This window comes from Orbicella faveolata, unplaced genomic scaffold (assembly GCF_042242905.1).
Source record: "Orbicella faveolata isolate gen_17 unplaced genomic scaffold, um_ofav_v1 contig_47, whole genome shotgun sequence".
Lineage (NCBI taxonomy): Eukaryota > Metazoa > Cnidaria > Anthozoa > Scleractinia > Merulinidae > Orbicella > Orbicella faveolata.
In genome coordinates, this window is record NW_028301577.1 from 20720035 (window position 1) to 20736445 (window position 16411).

The 16411-nt window shown below is 36.8% G+C and overlaps 2 protein-coding genes and 1 pseudogene across 4 annotated transcripts; 1 reads left to right on the forward strand and 2 right to left on the reverse strand.

The window, feature by feature from the left end:
* Positions 1–2314: 2314 nt before the first annotated feature.
* On the reverse strand, positions 2315–4566 carry LOC149097545 (uncharacterized). 2 transcript variants are annotated; one of them, XM_089280557.1, is made up of 3 exons: positions 4497–4566; positions 3900–4033; positions 2315–3451 (listed from the first exon to the last, which is right to left on the reverse strand). In XM_089280557.1, exons 2-3 carry the CDS (start codon positions 3978–3980, stop codon positions 3131–3133), a joined length of 402 nt encoding a protein of 133 aa, XP_089136683.1. In that variant the 5' UTR covers positions 3981–4033; positions 4497–4566; the 3' UTR covers positions 2315–3130. The 2 variants fall into 2 exon arrangements, with proteins under 2 accessions (XP_089136683.1, XP_089136682.1); XM_089280556.1 differs by lacking the exon at positions 4497–4566 and having other exon boundaries at positions 3900–4079.
* A 2809-nt stretch (positions 4567–7375) lies between these two features.
* LOC149097546 (uncharacterized) lies at positions 7376–8597 on the forward strand (annotated as a pseudogene).
* A 1329-nt stretch (positions 8598–9926) lies between these two features.
* LOC149097547 (uncharacterized) lies at positions 9927–16205 on the reverse strand. 2 transcript variants are annotated; one of them, XM_089279539.1, is made up of 4 exons: positions 15048–16205; positions 12141–12291; positions 11510–11643; positions 9927–11062 (listed from the first exon to the last, which is right to left on the reverse strand). In XM_089279539.1, the coding sequence occupies exons 1-4, from the start codon at positions 15099–15101 to the stop codon at positions 10742–10744; spliced, it is 660 nt and encodes a 219-aa protein (XP_089135665.1). In that variant the 5' UTR covers positions 15102–16205; the 3' UTR covers positions 9927–10741. The 2 variants fall into 2 exon arrangements, with proteins under 2 accessions (XP_089135665.1, XP_089135666.1); XM_089279540.1 differs by having other exon boundaries at positions 15982–16201.
* Positions 16206–16411: the final 206 nt, after the last annotated feature.

The window sequence follows — 16411 nt, forward strand, 5'->3', positions numbered from 1 at the left end:
TGAAGAAATGGCCGTGACACATTGGAAGTTCAGTTCTCATAGCAAAAGAGCTGCTGTCTCACCCTCGGTGATTATGGTTTAGTTCTAATTTCTTACACCCTACATTTCTTCTACCACGATTGAATTGATGTACATGGTCGTACATGTTTAATACTTTTATTCTCGGTTTCTTTAGCAGATCTCGTTTTGAAACCGGTTGTTTTCTCCACGTCAAAAAAAAGAAGCGCAATTCAATGTTTTAGTGAAAAATGGATTGGCTGCCTTCATTTTGTACCCAAGACAAAAAACATATACAATGAACGAAAATTGCATGGCCTTTATTTCGGTGGAAATCGCTTTCTTTATTTATTGAGAAAACCGCACTAAATCCACAGAATCAAAATTTAGGGGTTCAGCTCCCGAAGCGAAACAACATGGGTTAGCCATCAAGCCGAAAAAAGTTTGGTTATGACATTACCAGCGAGCACACTCTAGGGGAGGGAAGGGGAGAGGAGTCTCAAGGAAACCCCAACAGGGTAGCTGAAGAATGCCATATTTTTTCGGCGGGAAATTGGGCAACCCGCGTTTATCTGGAGGAAAACACCATAACCATTTTGAGAGAGAGGTGTCGTTTTAAACAGAAGCTTTCTATTTAGAAAAGAAAACTTATTTATGTTGTAATATCAACAAACGACAGCGGAGTTGATATTACGTTTCAAGACAGGGAACGTGAAAGGAAAGAGGACGGCAGAGAGCAAGAATTAACAGGCAAAGCAGTCGCCAAAGAGAGCGGGCCAGGGCTAGAGAAAGGAGGCGAAACAGAACTGAAAAATGCCTTGAAAATGTAAGCAAGGAACGACGCCAAGGCGAGCGAGCCAGGAAAAGAGAATGGAGGCGAAATATAAGTGAGAAACGCCGAGAAGTTGAGCGAACGGACGGCGGAAACACTAGTTCCGTTCAGTGTTCACAAGTTTCTGTCTGGAAGAGTGAATATTGCCAAATTGCGGTAAGCGATTGTACTCTTTGTTGTAACTTCACTTCTGAAAATATTCAAACTGTATTATTTCGTAAATACTGCTCGGCGAGTTTTGAAGTTTTCTTTGTGCTAGTACACCAGTTAGCAGGAGCTAGAAGGGAGAGCTTCGTAGTCTGCTAAAATATCTTTTGGTACGGTTGGAAACCAAAAAAGGTCAAAAACGCATTTTTTAAAGCTAAATACTCTTTGACAACTAAATTAAGTCATTCATTCCTTTCTTTCTTCCTTCCTTCCCTCCTTCCTTCCTTCCTTCCTTCCTTGCTTCCTTCATCCATTCATTCATGCTTTAAAAGCGAACAGGATTTGCTAAGTTTGTATAGCTGACGCTCGCACGTGCTGATTTGCATATTTTGTTTACAAAGTATGGAGATTTCCTCGTTTTGATTGTTTGGTGAAATGCTCGGGCGAATTTCTTTAATGGTTATTCAGTGGTGAAAGGCTGGTAAAGCTACTGCCGATAAAAGACTGCAAAGCTGTCGAGCAAAAATAATATTCAAATTATGCCTGAATAATTACTATAAATGTGGATTCCTCGGTTTTGTGGTTGTTGTTGTTGTTGTTGTTGTTCAATTCATAATCAGTTTGGTGAAATGCTTATTGGTGAATTTCTTTAAAGGTTATTGTGATGAGCAGATTATTAGTAGGTTTTGGGAGTTCCACCTTTATTCTTTTAACATAATTACTTGTAATAACTACAATGAAACCTGTATTAAGCTGACCTCCATATTAAGTAGACACCCTCTATTACCAGCTGAAGTCGCAAAAGTTTCCACCCACATTTACTGTAAAATAAACCTGCATTCAGCGGACACCTGTGTTAAGCGGACACGGACACAAATATTAAGACATTTTGTTGCTCAAAACCTGCAATAAGCAGACACTTCAAGGGCTTTTTGCTTCTAAAGGTTCAGCTAGACTCCTGTCATTTTAAATGGCTAAGTGATTATTCCAGATTGATGCATTGATTTACTGGACATCATTCTGTGCTGGTCTTTGATCTTACACTGTGTTAAACTGTGTTACAAAAGAGTTAATAATTAACTATTCTTGTACAACATATTACAACCTGCTTTGAGCGGACAGCCAGCATTAAGTGGAGACTACTGAGGGTCCCAATGTCAGCTTAATACACGTTTTACTGTACTTGCTTATCCCAAACACAAGCAAAGTTATGATTTTAGTGTATCTTCTGAAAATGTCTTTGGTATTTTTGCTGACAGTGTCTCGTAACAGATAGACTTTTTTCAAAATATTCTTTCAGACATAACCACCTTTCCTTGAGCTCATACAAGGCAACAATTTTGTATTTAATATAAATTTTAATGTTAACTATAAAGATACTCGTAGAGTACAACATATTCTCTGGTTACTGCACCAGTTACAAGCCATATTAGTTATAATATGTAATTCGTATTATTTATTACTTGTTGATATAACCTATCATTGTAGGATACTAAAAAAATACAATCTATACATCTTGTTTTCCTCTGCCTAATATATCAATCAGCTTGAACAAAAAATAGGGTTTTTATATGGAATGTCCATCCTCTTCTAATAGCCATGATGTTAATTCCTATAAAAGCTAGTTACAAACTGATATGAGCAAGAAAGCAGCTATATACACCATTTTTAAAACAATTCTCTACAGCAACAGTAATGTGAATGTCATGGTAGTATATTGTTTTGTTGTCTTTGTCACCTATTGCAAATGAATGATTTAAAATATTTAAATCCTAAAAATTGTGGCTAGTTGCAATTATTGCAACTTGGCCTCAATTATTGTTCAAGTGAAATTAAGACACCATAATTTAATTAAATTGGCCTAAAACAGGTTTAAACCTATAGATAAAGTTGTTCTACCATGTCTAAATGCAGTCTAAAAGTTGTTATTAAGTTTATTTCTATTCGTGGTTAGAGAATCCCTATGCAAGTATCCTAACCTCAAATCTCAAATTGAGTTTGTTTGAATACATATATTGCATGCTTTGATTCCACATGGGAATTACTCTGGGCTTCAATTCTATGATGAAATGCTGGATAATTGATTAAACTATGCAGAAAACCGAATCATTTCAGATCATTATAATTTTAAATATTGATTGTTCAGCCTGAACTCTAACATGCTTCCACCTCAGAAGCCTGACAATATGAAGTTGCGAACTGTATGCTGTCATAATTGAAGTTACCCACACCCAATGTATGAGTTTCTACGTTATTACAGAACATCAAGCCTGTCACGTGGGGCAAGAAATGAAACCATGTTTGTAAGTCCTCTGGTTGTTCTTTAAATCTCTTCAAAGATGCATTTCCCTCGTTGTCGCTGACGAGAAACATTCCGGTGCTCAATGACATGAATGTGTAGTAGTGTCCACCGTCACTAGCAACTTTGATTTCAAACATAAACTTCTTATCTTTAAGGTCTTCAGAATTTGATTTCTAGTGAGAAAGAAAAGTTGAATAGTTTGATCAGTTGAGTTAGTGTGTAGAAAATATATTCTTTCAATGTTAAATTGTAATAATCTCTCTTCCTCCTATTCTCCGCAAACTGGCCCATCCCTCTTTCTTGATGTCAAGGCATTTAAAGTCAAGAACAATATTATTGTAACTCAAGCGTTCCCCCACCCCCCCCCCAAAAGAGATAATCCCCGCCAAAAATAAGTGTCTCCCTCCTGCAATTAGCACGTTTTCCATCTTTATAATTTAGAGTATTAGAGACGACTTATTTTTCATTCAATTAAAAATACAGTAACAAAGATTCTTCCAGAAGTCTTATATCAAATGTTGTCAACCGTGAAAGCTATAATCATGGACCTTGGGCTGGTCTCCATCCTCAGGTGGGCAGTCCTATTGAAGAGGCACTAGTAAACTGTTGTTCAACACTCACCAATAGGAATACTTTGCCATCTTTGTCATCATCTGCACACAAATAGTAGCGATCATTTTGGTCTCCTAATTCACATCTCATGGTACATGTCAGGGGGCCGCACTCACCACTTTCAGTTTTTTCTAGATAGAATTCTAGAAAATAAAATAAATTCAGTTCAACACTATTCAACATAATCATGTGAAACGATACTTTTTTGAATGTTTGAGATCAGAAAATATGATTTCACACTGCACCTTGTTCAAAATGTTTTCAATGTACTATCTAACATGTCCTTATTTTCGAACCAGGGATTTTAAAGTGTTATTATGAACATCAGTATTTTTCTTAAATTCTTCGTTTTATTTATTGATCTATTTTGAACATAATAGTAGCATAAAACTGAATTTTGGAACCAGTGTAAATATTGAATTTCTTTGTCTTGTGATGAGAATCTTCAGAGAGTTTTACTGACTCTTCAGTCATGCTACCTTAAGCCCAGGCGTCATTCTGGTTCGTTCGATTTTCAGAAGAATTGTTGGCCACTTGAAGTAATTTTTATGAAACCATTTTTTGGTATCAGACCCAATTTCTTTGAAACACTTTTATAAAGTTTACCTGTTCTTCTATCGTCTGTGCGGGTTCCAGTAAACGTGACCGGAACGTGTGCTTGGTTTACATGGGCATTTCTAACCTCAGCCTTCAAGAGGTTTCCACCTCGCTGGTGTTCGTGTATGCGTTGGCGAATTGCAGCTTGAATTCCCGTTGCCTGTTTAAAGGGGAAAATAAACGTTTGTTTGGATATACACTTGTTGAAACAACCTACTTGTACTTCATAGCCGATTAAAGATTAGATAAAATTTCAACGAACTAGTTGAAGACAACCAAACGACGGTTTTCTACTCGTACCTCAGACATGTTTTTCTCAGGACAGTGTTCTTTCCGACTAGATTACCAGTGTATAGCTTCCAAAAGTAGATAGCTGTAGTGCGACGGAATTGTGATCCGTGGTTGTATTTATATTACAAAAGTTACCGGAAGTCAATTATGCAAATTGCAGCTCGGGGATTCCCCGAAGTCACGCGCTCGATAAAGACCTAAAAAATGTCAGTCGCAAATGATTCTCGTTGATCGTGTCAAAGGGGTTTGTTTACAAGTTGCAGGAAAGTGTGCTATTCTAGTGAGAAAACCCCACAATTTAGCACATAAAAAATCGACAAGAACATCTATCGGAATTTGAAAAGGGTCATGCTACGCTGCGAAAGAAAGGATCAGGAATACCGTACAACGGTTTTTGGTTTTGCTATAAGGTTAGGGAAACTTTCTTGAAGAAAATGAAAAGGTAGAACTTTCCTTTTTAAGGGGCATAAAATTAGCATGAATGTCTTGGTATTTTTAGGGCTGTCACGCGATCTATTGCGTGACTTGCAACTCATGAGCTGTAAAATATTTTAAAACACTACAGTTTATCGCGCAATTCTGTTAAGAATTATTGACACAAATACATTCGTAGTATCTTTGAAATTGAACGGCAAGAAGGAAAAGAGCAGAATTACAGAGGGATAAAGGAACACAATTCCTTGAGAATCTTTTTTAGAAGATTCTGAGGACCTGAAAGCTACTTAATAAATTCTGTTTGAAAATGAAAACATTTTATAGACGAACATTTTTAATTTAAGAAATCTAAGTCACGATATATTTGCCGTCTTTCTTTATTTTTATAAAACCTGAAATGGGTAGACTTAACGTGAAAAACTAGTATTAAAGTATAAAACCATTTCAGCAAGTGATTTGTTTCTCCAGAATCACGATCAGGGTTCACGAGTTCTAAATATAACGTAGTTTCTCGGTTCATGTGGGAACACTCGTCTCACATGCATGAATGAGTCGATTTCCTTTGAGAGAACAATAAAACAAGCCACAGAGACAATGTACCTAGCCCTAAAACAATAACAGCTATACACTATGACGCAAAATAGAACTTTAAGCTTATGAGAGCTGTTACACTTTCGAGTTTCTCTCTCGGGCGGAGAGGTTTAGCGAGCACAGGGCACACTGTACCCACACTGCTCAGCGGATTGTCCCCGAAAAAAACTTTCGGCGGTGGAGAGACAAGTTGCTATAATTATGGAGAAAAGTCTTGCTTATGGGACAAATTTGCACCTGTGGCGGTTTTTCTGGCACACTAAACAAACAGTCGCGCGCGGATGCAACTTCACTTGCCCTCTCCCTCGCCCCTCTACTTCCCACCCCACCTACAATGTTGGACGCGTGTTTCCCTGTAATTTCTCCTGAGTCTTTTTATTTTAAAGATGGCAGTGAGTTTTCAAAACTCAGTTCTAGAACACAGATAATTTATGGCATCACATCAGTGTCCCAAGGACTTAAGTCGTCTTAGTCCACTGTTGTCGGACTGTATATTTAGTTCGAGAGACTCTGAGAAGAGAACACGTTTACAAGACAATTGGAAATGGAATATTTGATAGGTACAACGTAGCGGACAACTGACTTATTGCGCAGTTGTAAAAGAAAGCTTTCGTGAAGAAATGGCCGTGACACATTGGAAGTTCAGTTCTCATAGCAAAAGAGCTGCTGTCTCACCCTCGGTGATTATGGTTCAGTTCTAATTTCTTACACCCTACATTTCTTCTACCACGATTGAATTGATGTACATGGTCGTACAAGTATAATACTTTTATTCTCGGTTTCTTTAGCAGATCTCGTTTTGAAACCGGTTGTTTTCTCCGCGTCAAAAAAAGCGCAGAAAAGTTCTAAAACCTCCAAAACTATTTATTTGTGTTAATTTACTCAATGTTTTAGTGAAAAATGGATTGGCTGCCTTCATTTTTTACACAAGACAAAAAACATATACAATGAACGAAAATCGCATGGCCTTTATTTCGGTGGAAATCGCTTTCTTTATTTATTGAGAAAACCGCACTAAATCCACAGAATCAAAATTTAGGGGTTCAGCTCCCGAAGCGAAACAACATTGGTAAGCCATCAAGCCGAGAAAGTTTGGTTATGACATCACCAGCGAGCACACTCTAGGGGAGGGGAGGAGAGGGGAGTCTCTAGGTAACCCGAACTGGGGAGCTGAAGAATGCCATATATTTTCGGCGGGAAATTGGGCAACCCGCGTTTATCTGGAGGGAAACACCATAACCATTTTGAGAGAGAGGTGTCGTTTTAAACAGAAGCTTTCCATTTAGAAAAGAAAACTTATTTCTGTTGTTATATCAACAAACGATAGCGGAGTTGATATTACACTTTCAAGACAGGGAACTTGAAAGAGAACGGCAGAGAGCAAGAATTAACAGGCAAAGCAGTAGCCAAAGAGAGCGGGCCAGGGCTAGAGAAAGGAGGCGAAACAAAAACTAAAAAATTCCTTGAAATATAAGCGAGGAACGACGCGAAGCCGAGCGAGCCAGGATTATAGAGTGGAGGCGAAATATAAGTGAGGAATGCCGAGAAGTTTAGCGAGCCAGGAATAGGGAATGACGGCAGAAACATTAGTTCAGTTTAGTGTTCACAAGTTTCTGCCTGGAAGAGTGAATATTGCCAAATTGTGGTAAGCGACTGTACTCTTCGTTCTGCTTTGTTGTAACTTCACTTCTGAAAATAATGAAACTGTATTATTTCATAAAAACTGCTCGACGAGTTTTGAAGTTTTCGTTGTGCTAGTAGACCAGTTAGCAGGAGTTAGAAGGGAGAGCTTCGTAGTCTGCTAAAATATCTTTTGGTACGGTTGGCAACCAAGAAAGGTCAAGAACGCATCTTTTTTTTAGCTAAATACTCTTTGACACCTAAATGAAGTCATTCATTTATTCCTTCCTTCCTTCTTTCCTTCCTTCCTTCATTCATTCATTCATTCATTCATTCATTCATTCATTCATTCATTCATTCATTCATTCATTCATTCTAACTTTAAAAGCGAACAGGATTTGCTAAGTTTGCATTTGACGCTCGTACCTGGTGATTTGTATATTTTGGTTACGAAGTATGGAGATTTCCTCGTTTTCTTTGTTTGCTGAAATGCTTCGGCGAATTTCTTTAATCGTTATTGGTAAAAGACTGGTAAAGCTACTGCCGATAAAATGACTGCAAAGCTGTCGGCAAAACAATATTCAAATTTTTTCATGAATATTAATTAGTTGTGATCTTGAAAAGTCAAAGTCGCAAAAGCCCAATAATCCTTTCAAAACACTGTTGAAACAGCATATTATCCTGTGCGATAATATCGCCGAGTCCATGGTCGAAATGTTGGAACATGTACAGCAACTTGACAATGAGGAAATGCCTAATGCTCACGATGTGGAAGACTGGCTTAACTAGAAAACGAGCTCCCGACTTCACCGCAGATGTATGATGAAGAGATCTTAGCCACCGTTGTCGGAGATTCGACGGAAAGCGAAAGTGTATGCAGCGATGAGGAAGATGAGGGCGAGGACGAGAAAATAGTATCGACTAAAGAGGCAGCGCAATGTTTCAAAAAATGCTTGTCGTGGATGGAATCACAGAACGATATTGACCCTGTGCAGTTAATGCAGCTAAGACGAATGATGGACTTCGCAATGCGATCAAGTTACAAGTCTTTGAAGCAAACAAACAAGCTTGAACATTTTAGACCTTTGTAAATACCTGAACTGAAAGTTTTTATTTGCAAATACATACAGGCTGTGTAGATTTCACAATTAAAATGATGTTTTCTTTGCTGTATACCTTTTGTTCACATATCTATCTCATTAATATTCATGTTTTCTTTGCTGTATACCTTTTGTTCACATATCTATCTCATTAATATTCATGTTTTCGATTATCCGGACTCTCGATTATCCGGACTATTTACCGAGGTCCCGACGAGTCCGGATAATCGAGGTTCGACTGTACTATAAATCTAGATTCCTGGGTTTTGTTGCTGTTGTTGTTGTTCAATTCGTAATCAGTTTGGTGAAGTGCTTGGGTAAATTTCTTTAATGGTTATTGGTGAAAGACTGGTAAAGCTATTGCCGACAAAACGACTGCAAAGCTGTCAGCAAAAAAAAATATTCAAATGATACCTGAATAATTACTATAAATGTAGATTCCTCAGTTTTGTTGTTGTTGTTATTGTTCAATTCATAATCAGTTTGGTGAAATGCTTGGGTAAGTTTCTTTAATGGTTATTGGTGAAAGACTGGTAAAGCTATTACCGCCAAAGTGACTGCAAAGCTGTCGGCAAAAATAATATTCAAATTATGCCTGAACAATTACTATAAATGTAGATTCCTGGGTTTTGTTGTTGTTGGTGTTGTTCAATTCATAATCAGTTTGGTGAAATGCTTGTTGGTGAATTTCTTTAAAGGCTATTGTGTTGGGCAGATCACTAGTAGTTTTTGGGAGTTCAGCCTTTATTCTTTTAACATAATTACCAGTAATAACTACAGTGAAACTGTATTAAGCTGCCCCATATTAAGCGGACACCCTCTATTACCACCTGAAGTCCCAAAATTTTCCTCCACATTTACTGTAAAATAAACCTGCGTTCAGTGGACACCTCTGTTAGGCGGACACGGACACAAATATTAAGGCCTTTTGGTGCACAAAACCTGCAATAAGCAAACACTTCAAGGGCTTTTGTCTTCTAAAGGTTCAGCTGAGACTCCTTTGACATTGTTCAGCGATGTCATTTTAAATGGCTAGGTGATTACTCCAGATTGATGCATTGATTTACTGGACATCGCACTCTGCTAGTCTTTGATCTTATACTGTATTACACTGTGTTACAAAAGAGTTAATAACTAACTATTATTGCACAACATATTACATGTACAACCTGTTTTGAGCAGACACCCTGCATTAAGTGGACACTAGTGAGGGTCCCAATGTCAGCTTAATACAGGTTTTACTGTACTTGCTTATCCCAAATACAAGCAAACTTATGATTTTAGTGTATCTTCTAAAAATGTCTTTGGTATTTTTGCTGACAGTGTCTCGTAACAGATAGACTTTTTTCAAAATATTCTTTCAGACATAACCACCTTTCCTTGAGCTCATACAAGGCAACAATTTTGTATTTAATATAAATTTTAATGTTAACTATAAAGATACTCGTAGAGTACAACATATTCTCTGGTTACTGCACCAGTTACAAGCCATATTAGTTATAATATGTAATTCGTATTATTTATTACTTGTTGATATAACCTATCATTGTAGGATACTAAAAAATACAATCTATACATCTTGTTTTCCTCTGCATAATATATCAATCAGCTTGAACAAAAAATAGGGTTTTTATATGGAATGTCCATCCTCTTCTAATAGCCATGATGTTAATTCCTATAAAAGCTAGTTACAAACTGATATGAGCAAGAAAGCAGCTATATACACCATTTTTAAAACAATTCTCTACAGCAACAGTAATGTGAATGTCATGGTAGTATATTGTTTTGTTGTCTTTGTCACCTATTGCAAATGAATGATTTAAAATATTTAAATCCTAAAAATTGTGGCTAGTTGCAATTATTGCAACTTGGCCTCAATTATTGTTCAAGTGAAATTAAGACACCATAATTTAATTAAATTGGCCTAAAACAGGTTTAAACCTATAGATAAAGTTGTTCTACCATGTCTAAATGCAGTCTAAAAGTTGTTATTAAGTCTATTTCTATTCGTGGTTAGAGAATCCCTATGCAAGTATCCTAACCTCAAATCTCAAATTGAGTTTGTTTGAATACATATATTGCATGCTTTGATTCCACATGGGAATTACTCTGGGCTTCAATTCTATGATGAAATGCTGGATAATTGATTAAACTATGCAGAAAACCGAATCATTTCAGATCATTATAATTTTAAATATTGATTGTTCAGCCTGAACTCTAACATGCTTCCACCTCAGAAGCCTGACAATATGAAGTTGCGAACTGTATGCTGTCATAATTGAAGTTACCCACACCCAATGTATGAGTTTCTACGTTATTACAGAACATCAAGCCTGTCACGTGGGGCAAGAAATGAAACCATGTTTGTAAGTCCTCTGGTTGTTCTTTAAATCTCTTCAAAGATGCATTTCCCTCGTTGTCGCTGACGAGAAACATTCCGGTGCTCAATGACATGATTGTGTAGTAGTGTCCACCGTCACTAGCAACTTTGATTTCAAACATAAACTTCTTATCTTTAAGGTCTTCAGAATTTGATTTCTAGTGAGAAAGAAAAGTTGAATAGTTTGATCAGTTGAGTTAGTGTGTAGAAAATATATTCTTTCAATGTTAAATTGTAAGAATCCCTCTTCCTCCTATTCTCCGCAAACTGGCCCATCCCTCTTTCTTGATGTCAAGGCATTTAAAGTCAAGAACAATATTATTGTAACTCAAAGGTTCCCCCACCCCCCCCCAAAAGAGATAATCCCCGCCAAAAATAAGTGTCTCCCTCCTGCAATTAGCACGTTTTCCATCTTTATAATTTAGAGTATTAGAGACGACTTATTTTTCATTCAATTAAAAATACAGTAACAAAGATTCTTCCAGAAGTCTTATATCAAATGTTGTCAACCGTGAAAGCTATAATCATGGACCTTGGGCTGGTCTCCATCCTCAGGTGGGCAGTCCTATTGAAGGGGCACTAGTAAACTGTTGTTCAACACTCACCAATAGGAATACTTTGCCATCTTTGTCATCATCTGCACACAAATAGTAGCGATCATTTTGGTCTCCTAATTCACATCTCATGGTACATGTCAAGGGGCGGCACTCACCACTTTCAGTTTTTTCTAGATAGAATTCTAGAAAATAAAATGAATTCAGTTCAACACTATTCAACATAATCATGTGAAACGATACTTTTTTTTAAATGTTTGAGATCAGAAAATATGATTTCACACTGTACCTTCTTCAAAATGTTTTCAATGTACTTTCTAACATGTCCTTATTTTCGAACCAGGCATTTTAAATTGTTATTATGAATATCAGTATTTTTCTTTAATTCTTAGTTTTATTTCTTCATCTATTTATTTATTTATTTGTTTTTTGTTGTTGTTTTTGTTGTTTTTACAGTAACATAAAACTGAATTTTAGAACCAGTGTAAATATTGAATTTCTTTGTCTTGTGATGAGAATCTTCAGAGAGTTTTACTGACTCCTCGATCATGCTACTTTAAGTCGAGGAGTCATTCTGGTTCGTTCGAGTTTCAGAAGAAGTGTTGGCCACTTGAAGTAATTTTTATGAAAACATTTTTTGGTATCAGACCCAGTTTTTATGGAACACTTTTATAAAGTTTACCTGTTCTTGTATCGTCTGTGCGGGTTCCAGTAAACGTCACCGGAACATGTGCTTGATCCACATGGCCATTTCTAACGTCGGCGTTCAAGAAGTTTCCACCTCGCTGGTGTTCGTGTATGTGTTGACGAATTGCAGCTTGAATTCCCGTTGCCTGTTTAAAGAGAAAAATAGACGTTTGTTTGGATATATACTTGTTCAAACAACCTACTTGTACCTCATAGCCGATTAAAGATTAGATAAACTTTCAACGAACTAGTTGAAGGCAACCAAACAACGGTTTTCTACTCGTACCTCAGACATGTTTTTCTCGGGACAGTGTTCTTTCCAACTAGATTACCAGTGTATAGCTTCCAAAAGTAGTTAGCTGTAGTGCGATCCGCGGTTGTATTTATACAAAAGTTACTGGCAGGAAATTATGCAAATTGCAGCTCGGGGATTCCCCGAAGTCACGCGCTCGATAAAGAATGTTACTCGCAAATGATTGTCGTTGATCGTGTGAAACCGGTTGTTTATGAGCTGCAGGAGAGTGTGTTACGCTAGTGGATTTTTTCACATAAAAGAGAAGAACACGTATCGGAATTTGAAAAGCGCCGTGCCAGGCTACGAAAGGATCAGAAATAGCCAAAAAAGGTTTTTGGTTTTGCTAACAGATTACTAAAATTTTCTGTAAGAAAATGAAAAGATAGAACTTTCCTTTTTATACGGTATAAAATTAGCATGAATGTCTTTGGTATTTTTAGGGTTTTGTCACGCGTTAGATCGCGTGACATGCATCTTCATAAGCTGGAAATTAAAATAACACAACAGTTTATCGCGCAATTGCGAAACAGGATTATCAACACAAATACCTTTCGTAGAATGTGTGAATTTCAAAGAGCCCAGTAGAGTACAGAAACAGAAAACAGGAGAGATTCTTTGAGAATCTATTTTAGAAGATTCTAAGCACCTGAAAGCTGCTATGATAAATTCTGTTTGAAAATGAAAACATTTAGATGAATACTTTTAATTTAGGAAATCTAAGTCACGAAATATTTGTCGTGTTTCTTTATTTTTATAAAGTACGATATGCGTAGACTATTAAACTGCTAAAATTGAGTATAAAACTAGTTGAGCACGTAATTTGTGCTAGGGTTCACTAGTTCATGATGAGTACAATCTATACCGTGGTTTATTCCTTTTATCGAGACATTTGGAAGCCTCTTCGTCGTGGGATCGAAGGAGAAGTAGACGTTTACTAGACAAAGGCTAAACAGAGAAATGGCATATTCGATCACTATAACGCAATGGACACCTGACATGCTGCTCAGTTAACAACACAACAACAACAACCATTTTATTTTGCATAATACATAGAATATCATTCAGCAAAAGAATACATTAAACTTAAATAAGCAAAAAAAACTACTCAAAATAATAAAAACTAAACGAGCTGAGTAGTTACAGGAATTATTACGCTTTAAATCGGTTGCAGGAAAAATAAAGAAAAGAAGAGATAGAAAGAAAAAAATATATACAGATATAAATATAAAAAGAAATATAATTAGTAACAGTACCAGTTATAGACAGAGCATTGTTTAATTAAGAGCGATAGTAACTTAAAGAAAAAATACTAAGCTAGCATTGAGCATAAGAACTTAGAAATTGCTTAGTCAAGGTTTGTTTAAATAAACGCGGAGATAAACTTTTTATTTCTTCATCCAAATTGTTCCAGATAGAAGGACAAGAGAAATGTAGATTGAATTTTCCATAATTAGTTCTAACCTGGTCGATATAATATGTTGACTTAGATGCTAGCCTAGTGTTATAGTTATATTTAGGTGATATGCATGTAAAGTAATTGTCAAAGACCTAAGGTAATAGATTATGGTAATACTTAAACATAAAAACGGCAGTTTGCATAGTAACCAGAATGTGATTATACGTAGAGCCTGTTTTTGCAAAGTTGCAATGGGTTTAAGAGTTTTGGAGTAGGTATTTCCCCAGACAACCAAGCCATAGGTAAGAAAGGGATACACTAAGGAATGATAAATCTGAGTAAGAATATCATCAGTAACAAAATGCCTGAGCTTAGATAGGGTACCAATGCCTCTTGAAATTTTCTTACTCACTTCATGTGCATGTTTTTTCCAACTTAAATGACAATCAATAATAAGACCTAAGTATTTGACACAAGTTGTTAAGTTCTAAAGCGAATATTTTTTTAAAGAATATGATGTTTTTACCCCTCCGGATTTCATCATCAAATGGTGGACCGCAGAATGACCTTTGTTTAGGCTACAAAACGACTGGGCATAAATACGTAAAAAAATCTTTGTCGTCAAATATCTTTAAAAAAAGGCTGGTACGAAGAAATAACAAACAAACCGTGACCGTGACACAGGCAAGAACTTCTTTCTCGCTTGGTGATTATGTTCCAGGTCTAATTTCTAACATCCCTCATTTATCCTGCCCTGATTGGAATTGATGTATAACACTCTAAAAGTTTCGCTTTCACTCCGTTTCCTTTCGCAGATGTCTTTTCGAAATCCTTTCTTTTCTCCACTTCAAGAAAAGCACGACTAAGTCGAAGACAAAATAGTAGAACCTCAAAAGTTATTTGTAATTCTGTCTGTGGTAGTTGGTCGTTTGAAAATATATACATCACTTAATGCATATTTATTGTGTAAATATAAAATTACGAGAAAAGACCTGTCTGTTATGGCTGTGAAGCAGTGCTTTAAAATTCAAACTAATTTCCTTTAAATCAAAACAAAACTAAAATGCATCCTTAACTTAACTCTTTAATCATGCATTCTCGATCTCCACGGAGCTCAACCGTATCGATATCTGCATGGAGTAAGTGAAACGTATACTTTTTGCATTTGTTTGAGTAGAAATATTAAATCTCTTCGTTTTAAATGTGTTTACCTTGGTCAATCCTGTCTGTTCTACTTCAGTTGCTTCCAATTTGATCATGGACATGATTTTCCACTACAAATACACTTTAACTTGGCTTGGATTTCTTTGTTCCTTGGAGGCTAACGTTTGAATGACGACACATTTTCTGAGCTCTGCTTATAAACGTTTACCTGACTTCGGGAAAAGTCCCGCGAGTAACTTCAGCCCGGATAAGTGACTTTAGGTATAATCTTGGGACAAAAGAAAATGTCCCCAGAGTGGAACCCCTTTCGATTTTAACTCAATTATTTCCGAGGTTTTAATCTTGTTGAGAGACGCTTCCGGAATTGCTTTACACATACAAACACGTGTATCAGCTCATGTACCGTACACAATATAAACCATAAACAGATGTACCAATTGAAGTTGAGCAAGGCTCCAGTGTATGAAAACTAGCTTGCAATGGCTCACATCTAACACATTTTGTACAGGCTTGAAGCTGGACACCGGACATAACGTCCGTTAGTGTGGCGTAGTAACGTCCGCTAGTTTACAAGAAATAATTATTAAAACATTATTCTGATGGGTGTCTCACGCATGGAAGAAATGAACTTGCACAAAATCATTTAAATTACACGCGCTTTCTGTGTTACGTGCACAGGCGATATCTTTCGACCATCTCTCGACATTCCATCTTTCGACATGCTATGTATACGGCTGAAACACGGTTTACCTGTGAAACTAGCAATTTTTCCGGTTATTACCGGAACAAACGACAAGGATATGATAATTACTGATCTCAAATGAATGAAAAAGATTGTGGACTCCCGATTTACGGGATAATTCAAACGATATTAGTGTACTCAATCGGCTCTCAATAGTGACTTCCGGTAGAATTGGGCCGCTACCGCTCAGTTAATATTCGAAAGATGTAAACATTCAAAGCAGTCGATTTATCACTCACAGAATGTTTTCTTGATGCTCCTAGCCTTAGTTTGATGTCAAATAAATCCATCTTTCATGACTGAAAGTCGAGGTCGACCGCAAAGAAGCCACTTGTGCTTACATTTTGACGTAGGCCAGGTTACATAGCATGTCGAAAGATGGCATGTCGAGAGATAGTTGCTATGCACGTAACACTGAAAGCGGGTGTAATGTTATACAAGCGACTATGATGGTCTCATGTGGTATAACAGTTAGGAAAACCAGCTGTCACATCCGGGATTATCCCAAATTCTTTCCCAAATTCTTTCCGATAGGAACCATTTTGGAATCTACTGGAAACGGACAAGTTGCAGACTGATAATTAGAATTTTTGCTTGTGTTTGCTCATCCCAAGCAGAAGCAAAGTTGTGATTTTAGTGTATCTTTTAAAAATGTCTTTGGTATTTCTA

Bases quoted from the DNA above. Each gene is read 5' to 3' on its own strand.
- LOC149097545 (XM_089280556.1), bottom strand. From the start codon at position 4,079: ATGATTATGTTGAATAGTGTTGAACTGAATTTATTTTATTTTCTAGAA. The intron at 3,452-3,899 runs GTGAGTGTTGAA...CTTTCTCACTAG, and splicing joins ATGGCAAAGTATTCCTATTG to AAATCAAATTCTGAAGACCT.
- LOC149097547 (XM_089279539.1), bottom strand. From the start codon at position 15,101: ATGTCCATGATCAAATTGGAAGCAACTGAAGTAGAACAGACAGGATTG. The intron at 11,644-12,140 runs GTAAACTTTATA...TTTATTTTCTAG, and splicing joins CACAGACGATACAAGAACAG to AATTCTATCTAGAAAAAACT. The intron at 11,063-11,509 runs GTGAGTGTTGAA...CTTTCTCACTAG, and splicing joins ATGGCAAAGTATTCCTATTG to AAATCAAATTCTGAAGACCT.